At 39.6% G+C, this 17582-nt stretch overlaps 1 protein-coding gene across 3 annotated transcripts in view; it reads left to right on the forward strand.

The window, feature by feature from the left end:
* Nucleotides 1-16638, forward strand: part of tafa5a (TAFA chemokine like family member 5a) — a 159317-nt gene extending 142679 nt beyond the window's left edge. For 2 of the 3 annotated variants that reach the window (XM_056455447.1, XM_056455448.1), the window contains exons 3-5: nucleotides 431-558; nucleotides 14743-14770; nucleotides 15222-16638. In XM_056455447.1, coding sequence (XP_056311422.1) covers nucleotides 431-558; nucleotides 14743-14754 — 140 coding nt within the window. In that variant the 3' untranslated portion in view covers nucleotides 14755-14770; nucleotides 15222-16638. The remainder of the gene's footprint in view (nucleotides 1-430; nucleotides 559-14742; nucleotides 14771-15221) is intronic. The other variant, XM_056455449.1, reaches the window with a different exon arrangement.
* Nucleotides 16639-17582: the final 944 nt, after the last annotated feature.

Here is a 17582-nt window from a genome sequence, read left to right on the forward strand (position 1 = left end):
TGTTTACCTAATATAGCACTATAGATTCCACAAGAAGTACCCATCGTAATGGTGGTCTTGGTGGGTAATAAACGACTGATGAGTCACAAATCCGAAATCATGGAAACAGGAGCTATCTTTATAAATACTGTAAGTTTAGTCCTCAGTAATAACACTTGCTGTGATAAATGGTGCAGGTGGAGTGATACAATCTAAAGCAGTTGGAGGAGTGCTGTTATCACCAGAACATTGCATGAATATTTGCTATTACTTTTTAGCATTATTATCATTTCCAACCTAACAATAATTCTTTTTGTGTTCTTCGGTTGTCTTTATTTAACATAATTTCCATTGTATTGCCTAAAATTTTTGGAGCTGCATGTTGTTTTTGTGTTTGTACTTGCCTTCCTGATCACATCTTCTTAACCTTTTCTCTGGTCTTGATCCACAGCTCGTATCGTAAAGACCAAGCAGTGGTGTGACATGGTGCCCTGTCTAGAGGATGAAGAGTGTGACCTGTTAGTAAATAAATCTGGCTGGACTTGTACACAGCCAAGTGGCAGAGTGAAAACTACAACGGTGAGACTTGGTTACTTTCATAATTACTTTGTTATATTGAGTGTTTTTGAACGTATCAGGGTATTCTAAATGGAATATCCATTCCTAAGTAATTTTCCATTAGGAATTTATTAGATGTGGAAATGAGTATTCCAGATGTAAGCAGTAAAGTACTTTGAGAGGTGGCCAGTATTTCACTTTCATAAAACTAAAGTTCATAACCATTGTAACCAAGTCAACATAAACATCACCAAAAGTAGAGTTTTATTTTATAGTTCTTTTGTGACATAATGGGTAATGGCTACAATATGTGCATGCAATCATCTTATATTTGTCATCATTTAACATAGTTTATGACTTCTGGTAAATATATTAATTTATTATTATGTTTTTGCAGCCTTTCATTACATGCAACTAGCTTCACTTTTGCAATTTCCCTTGTTAACTGACATTATTTTTGCTCAAACTACCAATAAAAAACTACTTTTGTTAGCAGTTTTTGAACGTTTAATCGTTTCTCAATTTACAAAATCAAGGCTATGTATTATCTCCCTTTTGAACAAACTGAATAACAAATCAAAATACTTTTAAGGTATTACTTTATATTGGTCTACCGAATTAGATGGGTGTTGTTGGTTCAGTTCTCTCAGAAGATTGATTGATTGATTGATTGATTGATTAAAACATACACTCACTTCAATGTAAAGCTGCGGTCATACTGCACTTTTCACCCCATAGACTTCCATTCATATACAAGCGAATGCAGCAGACCAGAAACACAAGCTCGTGCAACAAGTTGCGCAGTTCGCTGCATTGCAAAGTTCAAGCTTGATGAACTCTGATTTGTGAAATAACATCACATGACTGCGTGAGACCAAAACATGCCCTCTATGTACAGAAATTTAAAATATGGACCAATCACTTGCATTTTTAAATATCTAATCATCTTGTTTATTTCCACCCCTTTTCGCAGTTTCATACAACAGAATTTTGCATGCCCAAACTTTAGTGTGACATAAGTTTGGATTTGTCTGATTCATTATGATGATTGAAATGTGACTAAACAGTAGTCACATTACACAGGTACAGTGCTTTAGCTGTGTAATAGCATGACTTCAGGCCAGGCTCCAACAGGCGTTACAGATTCTATCATTGGACAAGTAGATGCAGATTCTAACCTGACTGCTTTTGAAAGGAGCCCTGGTGCAGTATGTATTTATCAATAGTAATTAGATCATGCTTAGGGCAAATTATGTGAACAGATGAGTGTTAATAACAGGTATATAGATGATATGTAGAAGAAAAAGGAGAAAATGACAGGGTAGGTACTCTATAGTTCACTCATGGCTGCTGTCATCAGCTATTCAATTTAATTCATCTTTATTTCTATAGCGCTTTTACAATGTAGATTGTGTCAAAGCAGCTAAACATAGAGGTTCTAGTAAATTGAAACTGTGTCAGTGCAGTTTTCAGAGTTAAAGTTCAGTTCAGTGTGGGTTAATTTTCACTGCTGAGAGTCCAAACTATGAAAAGCACATCCATTGATGTGCAGCTCCACAAGTCCCAAACCAAGCAAGCCAGTGGCTACAGTGGCAAGGAACAAAACTTCACCAAGCTATTAGTCTATATATACTCTAGCTATTACACATTTGTATGCACTTAAGTTATAAAGCTTATTGTTTTTTTTTTTTTGTCTTTTTCTTCTGATGGTAATCTTTGAATTGATACAGTACATTGTTCCCAAATCACAGTTTATAGTCACAAATTATGTACTGAACATTTTAATTATTTTGTCTTGTCAGACATTGCATTGTGTATTTTGTGTTAACATAAATTTACAGGTGTTTACAAACATAAGATGAAAAAAATTCCTCAGAGCAAATACAGCTGTAATTTATGTATAGACATCTGTAGTAACCCATCCTTATAACCCACCCTTAAATCATATATAAACTGTATTCATCCTAAAAAAAAAACAAGTGTTTTGCTATTCAGCATAGATATACTACAAGTACATTGTACATTGTTCCTACTGTAACATTACATTTTTTGTGTAATTACATACTAGTCAAACAAACCTTATATAAAGTTGCACAAAGAAATCTAATAATAAGTTAAAATCTTCTGTGTAAACAAGATGCTGTTTTTTATGTTGGTTTGATACAAAACATTGTGTGAAAGTAGCCATGTACCATCCTGTGAGGTTACCACCAGGCATCACACACCACAAAAGAGAACATTGTGTCTGAAGGAGGATCTTTTGCTAGGGTTGTTGAATGCATTCTTACATTCAAAAGCAGCTAGACACATGGAGTGTAATAATGGAAAAGAATACAAGGGTCTGAAGTCATGTTTTTCAAATATAAACTATTGTTAAGCTTGGCTTAGTCTATTGAAAATGTGGAATTGAAGAGGCAGAAAGCTGAGATGTGAGTCAGTGGTCAAAGACTGAAGTCTGCTTGTGTCTTCACTGACTAACATTTTAAACCAACTTGTTTTTTCTCAAAGTATAAAACAATTTTGGTTCAAACTACACAATTTAATTTAATCTAAATAAAAAAATTGTGGTCAAGAAAAAAATTACATGAATGCTAAGTAAAAATAATGTTTAATGTAGATACCCTGAATTTAAATATTTTACTTTAGTACAAAGTAGAAAACTATATACTTTTTAAACCTAGATAAAAGTATAATCTTGCTTTGGACCAACCTTAAAAATACTATAATTTGTTACAACTAAATTTATAAATTACGCTCAAATTATAGTACTTTTTTTAACTCAATTAAAAATGTATTTTTTATTTTAATCTAAATATTTATTCTGCTCGATGAAAAATAAAATAGGCTCAAAGGGTAAAATAAAGTTTTTATAGACCATGGATTAATTGAATTCAAGTAAAATTGTATTTTGACCTTAACAATATTACATACATATTAGGCATGGGACAATAACCATTTTCATGGTATACTGCGGTTTGGAAAAGTCAGGGTTTTAAAAACGCCAACATTTTCTGCTATTGTTATGAAGCGGACAGGAGACAGAGGTAAGGAAACGTTAGGGTGTTTATTGAATGACAACAAGGAGCACATGAAGGATAGCCAGGAGGATCAGGAATGATGTTGGGGTCTTCTCCTCCGTGGCTGGGTAACAGGAATACACGAGGATGGACAGCACACACCAGATACAGCTGACAGAGGATGACACAGACTTGGAAGGACTGGAAGACAGGACGATACGGGAGGACCAGGAAGACTAGGGAGGAATACAAAGAGAACAGGTAAGTAAATCGTTTGTTTAGTTGAGGATGACTACGCTGAGTGGTCGCTCAGTTGTCCGCTTTCGTCGAGACGAGCCCGGACAATGAGCGACTGGAGTGCTGTGCTTTTATCTGGTGCTCGTGAATGTGATGCAGCTGTGTGCTCATTAGAAGTCAGGTGATGGTGATCTTCGTGAGTGGGGATCGTGAGAGCCTGACCAATCCGTGACAGTACCCCCCTCCCCAGAGCCCGCTCCTGAGGGCCGACACCTCCGACGCCGTGGTGGTCTCCCTCTGCCTCTAGGCGCTGGGAACTCAGGGTGGCTCTCATGAAACTCCACCATGAGACTAGGATCGAGAATATCAGCTCTGGGAACCCATGTCCTTTCTTCGGGGCCGTACCCTTCCCAGTCCACCAGGTACTCCAACTGGCCACCACGACGTCGGGAACGCAAGATCTCCTTCACTGCGTAGACGGCTCCTTCTTCTAGGAGCAGTGGAGGAGGGGGTTCCTCTTCGTGGTCAGGCTCTGTGGAGGGAAGAACAGGATCGTGATAGGGTTTCAGGAGTGATACGTGGAATGTAGGGTGAATACGGTAGTGAGAGGGTAATTGTAGTTTGTAGGTGACGGGGTTAACCTGTTCCACGATGGTGAAGGGACCAACAAATCGGGGACTTAACTTGCGAGAGGGCAGTCGCATGCGTATGTCCCGGGTGGATAGCCACACCTTTTGTCCGGGTGTGTATCTGGGTTCTTCAGACCTTCTCCTATCGGCGGTTACCTTGCTTCGACGGACTGCCCTCTGCAGATGTTGATGAGCCTCGTCCCAGACTCTCTCGCTCTCCCGGAACCAGTGATCCACTGCGGGGACATCAGATGGTTCGCCATCCCAGGGAAAGAGCGGTGGTTGGAAGCCCAGGACGCACTGGAATGGCGTGAGTCCGGTGGAGGGTTGCCGCAGTGAATTTTGGGCATATTCTGCCCAGCCCAAATACTGGCTCCAGGAGTTCTGGTGACCACTGCAGAAGGTCCTCAGGAACCGTCCCACCTCCTGAATCTTCCTCTCTGTCTGCCCGTTGGTTTGGGGATGATATCCAGAAGAGAGGCTGACGGCCACACCTAGGAGCTTGAAGAAGGCTTTCCATAGACGTGAGATGAACTGTGGACCTCTGTCCGACACAATATCTTCTGGAATACCAAATGACCTGAAGACTTGATTAAAGATATTGTCGGCAGTTTCAAAGGCTGTGGGAAGACCTTTCAGAGGGATTAGTTTGACAAACTTTGAGAATCTATCTACTATGACTAGAATACAGGTATTACCTTCTGACGAAGGGAGGTCAGTGATAAAGTCCACTCCTAGGTGTGACCAGGGACGGTTCGGAATCGGCAAGGGATGGAGCTTTCCAGCGGGTAGATGACGTGGGCTCTTGGATTGGGCACAGTCCTTACAGCCCTGAACATATTGCCTCACATCCCTTGCCATGTTTGGCCACCAGAATCGTTGGGATACTAGCGAGAGAGTATTGTTGATCCCTGGATGTCCAGTGCCTAGCGAGGTATGTAAGGAGTGGATCAGATCTACCCGGTGTTCAGGTGGTATGAACTGCCGATGAGGAGGGCATCCCGGCGGAGCAGGAGCTTCCGGAGTGGCAACGACTGGAGGAGCGTTCCAGGTGATCGGACAAATGGAGATGTGTTCGGGAAGAATCTTCGTTGGGAGTTCTTCATGATCGTGATGCTCGTGTAAACGAGAGAGAGCGTCTGCTCTTAGATTCTTGGGTCCTGGACGATAGGAAATGGAGAAATCAAAACGTGAGAAGAAAAGTGACCATCTGGCTTGACGTGGACATAGTCTCTTGGCCTCTTTGATGTACTGGAGGTTTTTGTGATCTGTGATCACCTGGAACGGATGTTTGGCTCCCTCCAACCAGTGACGCCACTCCTCCAAGGCTAGCTTGATTGCTAGAAGCTCCCTGTCTCCTATGCTGTAATTCTGCTCCGCCGGGCTCAACTTCCGAGAGAAATAGGCACAGGGATGCAGTCGGGGCGGTGTATCATGATGTTGAGATAATACTGCCCCGACGCCGGTGGTGGATGCGTCCACTTCCACCACGAAAGGAAGATTTGGGTCAGGATGAGTCAGGAGTGGGGCCCTTGTGAACTCCTTCTTAAGAAGGCGGAAGGCTGCGGCTGCTTCTTTGGTCCACTCCAGTCCTTTGGGTTTACCCTTGAGGAGATTAGTGAGAGGTGATGTAATCCTGCTGTAGTCCTTGATAAATCGTCTATAAAAGTTAGCAAACCCAAGAAACCTCTGGAGCTCCTTAATGGAAGTGGGTTCTGACCAGGATAGAACAGCCTCAATTTTCTTCCCATCCATACGTATACCGGTTTGGTCAATGATGTATCCCAGGAAATGAATCGACTTCTGGTGGAATGAGCATTTCTCCGCTTTGAGGTAGAGGTGATGTTCTCTCAATGTGTGTAGGACCTCCGCAACGTGTTGGCGATGTTCGGCCTCACTCCGGGAGTAAATGAGGATGTCATCTATGTACACTATTACACAGTGGTGAAGAAACTCCCGGAGGACTTCATGAATGAAGTTTTGGAATACGGAGGGGGCGTTGACCAGACCGTAAGGCATGACCTCGTATTCATAGTGGCCAGTAGGGGTCACGAATGCTGTCTTCCATTGGTCCCCCTCACGTATTCTTATCAGATTATACGCGCTGCGGAGGTCCAATTTAGTGAAGACTTTAGCTTCTCGGAGCTGTTCCAAAGCGGCTGGTACCAGAGGAAGGGGATATCGGTATTTTACTGTACCGTTATTTAGGACCCTGTAGTCGATGCATGGACGCAGCCCTCCGTCCTTCTTGGCCACAAAGAAGAAGCTTGAGGCGGCTGGTGATTTTGAGTGACGTATGTACCCCTGACTCAGAGCCTCCCTTATGTAATCTTCCATTGCCTGATTCTCTGGAAGCGAGAGCGGGTAGATCCTACCTCTTGGCAACTGGGCATCTGGAACTAGGTCGATCGCGCAGTCCCATGGCCGATGCGGCGGTAGCTGGGAAGCTCTCTTGGGGCAGAAGACATCATGAAAGGAGCTGTACTCCTTAGGAATGTGGATAGACTGCTTCTCAGGAGGGCTCTCGACCGATGTTGCAAACAAAGAAATGGGGTTCCGACCTTGAAGAGGGAGATTTGGAAAACAGGCAGGTGTACATCCAGATCCCCATTTCTTTATCTCTCCTGTGCCCCAAGAGATGATGGGATCGTGCTTCACCAGCCACGGGCGCCCTAGAATGATGTCCATATTTGCACCCTCCAGAACCAGAAATTGAATCCTCTCTTGATGTAACACCCCCACTTGAAGAAGGATGTCTTCGCATTGTCGATGGATACGGGTCGAAGATCGAGTGCACTGGGTTATCGGTTGTATCTGGTATATATGCGAGGACGCCTCAGTACGGAGGTGGAGTTGACGACAGAGGGATTGGGAGATGAAGTTCCCTGCTGACCCGGAGTCGATGAGGGCTGTGACAAGGAGAGAAATAGAGGCAGTAGTTATTTGTACGGTGGTAGTAAGTGGTTTACATTGTTCAATATTCGTACTGAATACACTCACTGAAGTCCGAATGGGACGAAGGGGACACTCCATACGGGTGTGTCCACTGACACCGCAGTATAGACACAGACCCCGGGTCAGCCTCCTCTGTCGTTCCGCTGATGTCAGTCTTCCAGACTCTATTATCATGGGTTCTGGTTCTGGAGAGGCTGTTGACTCAGGCGATTGGAGGAGTGCAGACGAGGGGGTGATGGTGTCCTGTTGATAGGAACGAAGACGATCGGAACATCGGAGAGAATGTTGGATGAATCTCTCCAGACCCATTGTATCATCTAATGTGGCCAGTTGGATTCGGAGAGTGGGTTCCAAGCCGAGCCGGTACGTGGTCAACAACGATCTCTCATTCCATCCACTTGCAGCTGCTAGAGTGCGAAACCGGAGAGCATATTCCTGTGTAGATAGAGTACCTTGCTTTAGATGATACAGCTGCTCTCCAGCGGCTACTTCCCCATCAGAACGTCCAAACACCTCTTTGAAATACTCCGTGAAGGTAGTGATGGAATTCATGACCGGCCCGGCTTGGTTCCAGATCGTCTCAGCCCATTTAAGTGCAGGTCCAGAGAGTAGAGATACGATGTAGGCGATCTTTGACTTATCTGTGGGATATAGAGAAGGTTGCATTTCGAATATGAGGGAACATTGTAACAGAAAACCATTGCACTCCCCCGCTCCGCCTGAGTAGGGCGCTGGTCGGGCCATGGGACTGGAAGGAAGGGCCGAAGAAGAAACTGTGGAGGCGGAAGTGCTCGGTGCTGGTGGTGCGTTGGAAAGTGGAGCTGGTGGCTGTAGAATCCGCTTCAACTGGTCCACCAGCTCTTGAAAGTGATCGGGGGTGCTCATGTTGTCGTCGTTATTGGTCCGGGCTTCTGTTATGAAGCGGACAGGAGACAGAGGTAAGGAAACGTTAGGGTGTTTATTGAATGACAACAAGGAGCACATGAAGGATAGCCAGGAGGATCAGGAATGATGTTGGGGTCTTCTCCTCCGTGGCTGGGTAACAGGAATACACGAGGATGGACAGCACACACCAGATACAGCTGACAGAGGATGACACAGACTTGGAAGGACTGGAAGACAGGACGATACGGGAGGACCAGGAAGACTAGGGAGGAATACAAAGAGAACAGGTAAGTAAATCGTTTGTTTAGTTGAGGATGACTACGCTGAGTGGTCGCTCAGTTGTCCGCTTTCGTCGAGACGAGCCCGGACAATGAGCGACTGGAGTGCTGTGCTTTTATCTGGTGCTCGTGAATGTGATGCAGCTGTGTGCTCATTAGAAGTCAGGTGATGGTGATCTTCGTGAGTGGGGATCGTGAGAGCCTGACCAATCCGTGACAGCTATACTGTTCTGACGGTGTGTGTAAGATTTTTTTATTTTTGTTTTTTGTGTTTTAGGAAAACAGTATCTCCAACAGAATAGATATTGAAAGATTCTAAAAACTATCTGCTGGTGATTTCTTTATGGCTATAAATGTCACGAAAGATGGTAACAACAAAACTCACATTAGAAATACAGAAAAAAATCAGACCTTTTTTTTTTTCCATGTGGTCATATGACATAAAAACTTACAGTTTACAGTAGAAATATTACTTTGAGGAAAAAAAAAGTTTTAAGTTTACCTATGTTTTTTTCTTTACAGCAAATTTAAGTAAACAGGTTAAATCAAAAACCATTTTTTCCTTCTTTTAATCCAGTATAAAAATGTTATTTGGATGAAAGACACATTCACATTTTTCAGTGCAGGGCATGTGGAAGATGTGACCTGGGAGAAGGTTTACATGCTTAAATTGCAGTGTGGCAGTTTATTTTTGGAATTTTCAGTTTTAATTGACTGATAACTGTGAAGAGACAAAAGAACTCATCAAATAATTTCCAGTAGGCTAAACGGGTTTCTGCTGTTCAATAGAATGATCATTAATCAACACCATAGGCCGATCCTGTTTGAATAATTACTCATCACTATCATGTTTGTGATTTGCTCATAATTTTCTTTCCTTCCTTGGTGATTTGCACAATTGTGATCCCTTCATTTTTAGCATCAGGTTAAATGAGCATGTGTTGCTTCTTGTGGATTGTCGGTCATCTCTAGCAGGCGACTCAGTGCAATTAGGCAAGCATCTGTGGAGAGCCTGAAAATCTGTTGAAATCTCACATTTTTTAAGTAAAAGGTGGGGGAAGAGCGATTGGAAGTATTTTAAAATGTGTGATTTTTGGTAAAAAATTAATTAATTAATTAAATAAAAAAGATATATGAGAAATATGAGATATGTAAAAAGAAAAGTGCTAGTCAGGATAGTTGGCTATTTGTACAACAGTCGTTGGTCGATAAGATTATAAAGGCAATGAATTCCAATACACCATTGTTTGTACACTTAGTGTTACACACTATGGACAATTTAGCCTACCCAATTCACCTATACCACATGTCTTTGGATTGTGGGAGAAACCGAAGCACCCGGGGGAAACCCACGCGAACGCGGGGAAAACATGCAAACTCCACACAGAAATGCCAACTGACCCAGTCGAGACTCAAACCAGCGACCTTCAAGAAATATGGATTCTTGATGAAAATATTTAATGAATATATGTAAATTTATATAAATTACATTATAATCAGTTGAACAGTAAGTACATTTCTGTTCTCAGAAATGGCATCTGTTTCTAATTTTGTATTTATTTCAAGAAAATAAAACCTGATACTTTCTGAAATGCAGTAGGCATTCTAGATTCTGTTAATTGAACTGAAATTATGTTTCCCCTTTTGTAAGGTTACACCACTTTACTTCTTAATTTCCTGATTATACCATCAGAATGAGAGGGCTCTTAATCAACTATTCTATTAGCTGTTAGGTTGATTTAGTAGTATTTAACCACAGAAAAGAGTCCTCAAATATGTAACGTCAGTGGAGTTTGAGATAAGAGACGACTACTGATTGCAGTAATCAGCAGCCTTTCAGATGCAAACGGAGAACGTGTTTGCTCATCAGTGATGCGTCCTGTAAATAAGGCTTTTGAAATGTAGGGGTGTTCTATGGTTTGAAGTGTTGCCTTCAGAGATTGGCGCTGTGTCTTTTAAAATTTGTATGGCAACAAAAAAGGACAGGCAAGAGCATATTGCATTGTCTCACATTTGGCTTGAGAAGCATAATTGATTGTGGTGTTATGGTGGCGAATATTTGTCATGATTATATATTCAATATATTCATGATTCGTGATTTTATTTTATTTTTTCAATTGAATTAATCTGGGATCCCTTTATGTAAGCATTAATAAATGTATTATACACACAGATATCACCTTTTTGAAAAGAGACTTTATATACTATATACATACTATATTCTGTCCACCCTATACACAACTCCTTAATTTTCTGATTTTGTCTTTAATGTAATTACATGCACCTTTTGTAAAGATTCTTTGGAACAATAACCGTTGTGAAAAGTGCTAAACAAATAAGCTTGAATTGATGTAACATTGCAAGTATGCCAACTTATTCTGATCCTAACCTAACTAAATCTTAACCCTAACGTGAAAAAGTAAAGTGAATAGACAGAGGGTGTTAAAATACATGGGAAGGTTGCGGATGACACATGCCAAGGCATTACCGCTCTGGGTGTTGGGGTCTGTGTAATTGATCCCAATGCGCCAGCGTGGCACCACAGGACACATCCCAGCCCAGGCTTGAACAACATCACCATGGAGATGACAGCTGCTCCTCCATGCAAGCACTCGGCCTCTGCAAACCATTAGCGCCTGATGCCAGCTCCAGTCTGAAGCAGCCAAGTTAGGACTGGAGACCAAGAACCTCCATTTTGATTTCTTCCAGGAGAAAGAAGCATTGACCACCATTTACATGTTTCAACAGCATGCAGTATTTATAAGAACCAAAATGAATTTGAAAAGCTACAAGGAAAATGTACATGTTGTCAAATGACTTTACTAAATGGTTGGTTTCTGTAGCACCGGTGCCGCTCTTGTGTGCCTGTCACTGCCCAAGTTGGCTATTTTGCCCAGACAATCCAGGCAGGATTTCTTTGCTACCTTGCCAGCCTCCTATTTCCTGCCAAGAGAGTCTTCACCAAGTATCAGCCTGAGCAATTTGTTAAAAAAGACAGGCTACTTATTTTAAACATTTATTGCTGTTGTCACCACACAAACAGAAAGTAAAATCATTTTTATACAGAATTGGGTAGTTTGAATTGTAAAATGTCTAATGATAAACAGCTGCTGTTATTGTAATTAAAAGAGTTCAATTTAATATTTCTGCTTTCAGTGAGAGGTAATAAGATATGCATTATGTCAAATTCTTACACTAAAAATTAAACACCGGAATGCTATGTAAATAACAAATCACTGTGTATTACACAATTCCTCAGCTATTCGATTCATTTCTTCATATAAAGCGATGATACTGCAGTTCTCTGTATCTGAATTGAGAAATTCAACTAGAAAAGCATAGTTCACATAAATACATTTGTACCTTTGACAAGCTGCATGGATTTCCAAAACTGCATATTCTACCTTTACACTTCACCACCTTTATTACGTCTGATAGATAGTGCTGGGTTCAGCAAATATTTATCACTTTCCAATCATCTGAACTTGGTGTCGGAGAAATACTTGACATGTTTGTTTTTATTTTAACATTTGTAAAAATCATATATTATGAAGAGGTAGATTATGCACATTTTTGGTGGTTGAGGACATGTCCCCATCTTAATACATAAAGGACTTTGAGTGCTGAATATAAATGCTATAAAAATGTTATGAATGATTACCAGCGAGCATTTTTTTGTTTTTTAAAGATGTCTAATAGACATCCAAACATAGTCGTCTTCGCTAAAACAAGGCTAAATTTGGGCTGTCAGTGAAAATCTAATAGACATCTAAGAATAGGCCAAAACTAGACTAGTCATCAAATAAACAGAAATTAATGACTACACATATAAAGTCTGTCTAATCTGTTTATTTGACGACTAGTCTAGTTTTGGGCTTGTCTATTAGATTTTCACTGACAGCCCAAGTTTAGCCTTGTTTTAACCAAGCTGTCTCCATTTATATGTCTGTTAGGCGTCTATTAAACACAACATTGTTTGCTGAGTATTGTTATTTATTATGACTTTGCAAATTCAGAGAAATGTCACTTAAGGTGCATATGCAGTTATAAGAGCATGTTTACAACTTGAATACCCAAGTGGAAATCTCAGTAGATGCTGTAAATAAACATGACATTGCCTCTGAATCCTACGTGATCCCATGTAAGCAGATTTCCACATTTGTTCATGTCATTACAGTACATGAGTTTCACATCAAAATGTTTTAAATCCATGTTTAATACTTTTAAATGTCTTTCACAAATATGACATGCATATTTTTTATGTAAAGCTGATGTAAAGCTTGTGGTTTAAGGTATTTGGCTAAATCATGTATCAAAAATGGCAATCAATGTGTATTTGATTCATTCATGATTTGAAAGATGATTCATATTTAACTTGTTCAACATTTATATCAGGATTTTATTCATATCATTTCTTTTTTTAAGCTGTCTGCCATCTTATCTGGAGCTTGTCATCATGATGTATCAGCTTAAAGCATTTTAAATTCAGCAAGAACACCAAAAGTTTCAAAACAGAAGGCATTGTCTACAATATATTTTAACTGTGTGGCTAATTTTGGATTTCCATGAATACCCAAGTAAGATGCCAGCATATTGGCCAGCCTGTAGGGTAACTGGCCTATAAACAGCCAAACCCTTAACTGTTGACAGAGCACATAGTAAAGGGATGTCTAAAACTATTATGTCAAGCCACACATAGACTTTGCTAATCGTGTAATGGGAGTTTGAGTTGGCAACTTAATGTATGTCTATTTTAATTGCTGCAGTGTATTATCAATAGCACATTATTGTCTTTAGCCACTTCACTTTTTTTGTCATTTGACATCTCCTGGGTTTATTTTCATCCTGATTATCCTTTTTTGTTTTATATTCAGACTTGGTCATGTTTCATCCAGCTCTGGCTAAACCTGTGAATGTCTGTTTCCCATGCAAGTGTCAGGAGTTCTATATTATAAATAAAGCACCAGCCACGTTGGCAGCATTTGTTGACTTTTTTTTTCAACTTGGCAGTATATTGTTTAACAGATGGTGCTGAGATTTCTGAGCATTTTCCATAGCAGGTGCTGGGGAAAGCAACAGTTTTTAAAAATTAGCCAATTTCAACCTCATTGTAATATATTTGACGTATGTCGAATGTTCAAGCGGATTATCCTTGCACCAGAAAACTATAACCACGTGTTTTGTCTAAACTGTTCTAAGTTAATTTCTATTTTTTTTAACTGTATGAAAAAGTGCCCGCTACTTGCGGCCTCATTTATAAAATGTGTAGACAATGACCCATATTTCATCTCAGATCATTTCTCATATATGCATAGATGTGATTCAGGTGAATGAATGTACACACACAAAATGTGTACAGTATACACCTCTCCTTCAGATGTGAAATGTATTAATTTATGAATGCCCCCAAATGAATTTCTTTACAATATATAAAAGAGCAACAGTCCACATACTGTAATTGAGAATGTTGAGTAGCAAGAATTGCTTATATTTTCAAGTACTCTAACATTGCCTCAAGGGAAAAAAAAATGTGAGAACTTGACATGGCTCCAAGCACTTTTATATGCTAAAAGTGTTATAGGAATAGTTCACTCCCAGAATGATCGGTTAACTTACACTTCCAGTTGATGGTTTGTTTGTTTGTTTGTTTGTTTGTTTGTTTGTTTGTTTGTTAGCGCTTTTACAATGTAGATTGTGTCAAAGCAGCTTAACATAGAAGTTCTAGTAAATTGAAACTGTGTCAGTCAAGTTTTCAGAGTTGAAGTTCAGTTTAGTTCAGTTCAGTGTGGTTTAATTTTCACTGCTGAAAGTCCAAACACTGAAGAGCGAATTCATTGATGCACAAAGTCCCAAACCAAGCAAGCCAGTGGCAAGGAACCATTAACTTCCATATATCTTCCCCACACTATAGAATTGACTGGTGACCATGAACTATTTGAATAGCATACAATACATTTTTTCAAAATGTCTTCTTTTTGCTCATAAGTAGACCAACATGTGCGTAAATAATGGCTGCATTTTCATTCTGAAAGTGAACTATTCCTTAAAACACCAGTTTTATATATTTGAACACTGCCATCAATTTTAGTGTACATTCACTCTGGGATCATATCTATGTTAATGAGGTCCCTGATCTCCCAGTCAGACTGGTTTTCAAGTTTTACGTTTTTGTTCCCCTCTCTCTCTCTCTTTCTCTCCTGTTAGGGTGTTATCTGATCAGCCAGGTGACCAGGTAAAGCAAATAACTCTTCTTGGTCAGGTGGGCAAATCAGCACCTGAATCCATAAACCTTGAGTTGACATTTCCCTCACCCTCATGTTGTCTCAAATTGATGTGACTTTTTTTTTACTTCTCAAAATAATCAATCTCTGTAACTCCATATAGTACAAGAAAGACATTAGGATTATTTCTCTAAAATCGTCCATTTGTATATACAGTACCCCTGGGATGACATGGAGTTCAGAAAATGTATACTTTTATTTTTGGGTGAAGTATCAAAGAAGTATGGGGTAAATTGTCAGTCAGGACAACTTGTAGTAACAGCCAGTGTGCTAAATGTAATTCTAAAATCTGTTAGATGCGTTTAAATAAAATCTCCCATTATTGTGTTCATATCTCTACATATTCATCACTGTTGAACTGTTATTCTGAATTGACTTTCTGTGTGTTTCTGGTTGATTTAGGTGTCCTAACAGTGGGAGGGGTTCCTGGAGCGCTACAAGACAAGGCCTCTTGCAGATTTGCCCACCTGCTGTAGATACTTGCTATGTCTCATCGGCTTGACACCTGCCTCTGCCTACCAGTCTGCGTCTCAGCTTTGTAAATGGGCAGTACCCCCTTGTGCCACGGAGAGCAAACTAGATGTTCACAAAGCGCCTCGTGGACAGCAGCAGCATTGAGGAATTTATGAGCGACTTTGAGGCACCTACCCTGTTTGAGACTGAACCAAACATAGGCTTTTGGGACTCCACCAGCGGTTCTGACCTAGACTGTGAACCAAACCGCTTTTTGAACTGCTTTCTGCTGAAGTACATTTTTGCCACTCATTTTTACAGACCAAAGAGGAAAAAATAATGATATAATGCAGAAAAAAAATCCATTAGCACGGATCGAGAGACAGACTTGAAAAGATTAAGTTGGTGAAAAAAAAAAAAAATATATATATATATATATATATATATATAAACATAAATGTAGAGAGAGGTAGATATAGATCTATAAAGACTTTGCTAGACAGCGGCGGTCTACAAGCGAAAATGCTGACATGGAACACTGAAACGACTGGGTTGACCATTCCCATTGATCACAATCTGATGAGAACCTTTAATATTTTGCAGATTCCTTGAACTGAACTACCCACTGTATTTCAAGGAGAGCAAGGATATAGATACTGTACACAATCACATCAACAAATTTGTTTAGCATTTTTCAGTAGCAACATTTTGGACAGTTTGCATTAAGCATGGAAGGTTAAATGGAACCGTACCCCATTGTTTATCGTCAGAAGATATTAAACAAGAACATGAAAACTGTCATTTCTGATTACCAGGAGTGAGATACTGTATGTCATTATATGTATTTTCAAAGGCCTACGAGTTATATATTTAACAGTTTTATATGTTGTATCTTTGTAGAGAACCTTATTTAACATGAATAACATTGTTAAACTGACAGATCTAGAATGTGGGTAATGCTTTGCAGGCATATCTTATTTTTTATGTTCCAATTAAAGTAGCAACTATTGGCGCATTTAGAAACATGACCACACACAGTCAGAAACAAGACCACGAGAAGTTAAAGTTAAAAGGGAAAACACGGACAAAACACAAAGGGAAGAAATCCTGAAACAGAGTCATGGAGACTGCTTTTAGCTTTTGTATCGTGAAGGTTCAGAGAAAAAGCCTTGTAGTTGGGTTTTCGGGATTGATTTTTGTGCTTGTGTTTGTTTGCACAGTGCTCACCTCGAAGTCTTGACACCTCCAGATACAGTTCAGAGAGTCTTAGAGTCATTTACATTAAATGCTTTTTTTATTATGAAATGTTTTAAGAATAAATTAAATAAGTGACAATATCAAGTTGCTAAACAAAATTTTAACATTATGATGTTTTTGGCTGTTTCTGATTCTTTCTCTTTTTAAACAGAACTTTACCTGGTTTAACAGAGATATGCAACTGTCTGCAGTTGGAGGCACATGTGATGAACTGATTTCGACTTAGGAGGAAACTAAAGCCTAAACTAAAGACTAAAGCCCTGGTCAGATCACAGGATTTTTATTGTCGGTTACGAAAGACACTATGTCAGATTATGCGTTTTTTTTTTCTTGATAAAATCTTGACTTGTCATGGGTAACAAATGTGCCAGACTACACGTTCCTTCACGATCAGTCATCCCAAGATGTCTACGACGAGCGATATTTCTCAAAGCAGTCACAAGTGTTGCTATAACAATATTTCTTAACTTATTAATTTCAGCTTTTTTATTTTATTATGTCAACCTACATTATTTAGGGGCATTAAATATGACATTGATAGGATCAAATGTATATGTTCTTTTTAATATTAAGATAATTTTTTAAATCTAAATGTATATTTTCCTGCCATGGGTTGCTTATTAAACTCCCTCGTCTGAACCGCGAGTGAGATGGAGAAAATGAAAGTACATCAGCACCAAGGAAAAATCAGATGCTCAAGACAAAATAATGACATATTAAAAAAAAATTGCAAATATATGACTGAGGTTTGTGATACAACAATTACAGTGAAGCAATATTTAAATCTTATTTACCACAGAGCGAAACAATTCATCCAACCGCACAGTTAAATAGTGGATAGGCTCAAAAAAAAAAAAAAACATTTCTTGAAAAAATATATTTTTGAAATGAATTTACCTTTGTATAATTTGTATCTTCATTTTAATGTATTTCTGTCGGTCCGTTATCTACTAGGTAAGCAAAAATAATGAATAACATCTGAGGTGAAGTGCTTCAAAACAAGTCTGCTATATGCTTTAGCATCAAAGCACAAACTGGTTTGTAAAATAAAAT

Source organism: Danio aesculapii, chromosome 4 (genome assembly GCF_903798145.1).
Source record: "Danio aesculapii chromosome 4, fDanAes4.1, whole genome shotgun sequence".
Classification (NCBI taxonomy): domain Eukaryota; kingdom Metazoa; phylum Chordata; class Actinopteri; order Cypriniformes; family Danionidae; genus Danio; species Danio aesculapii.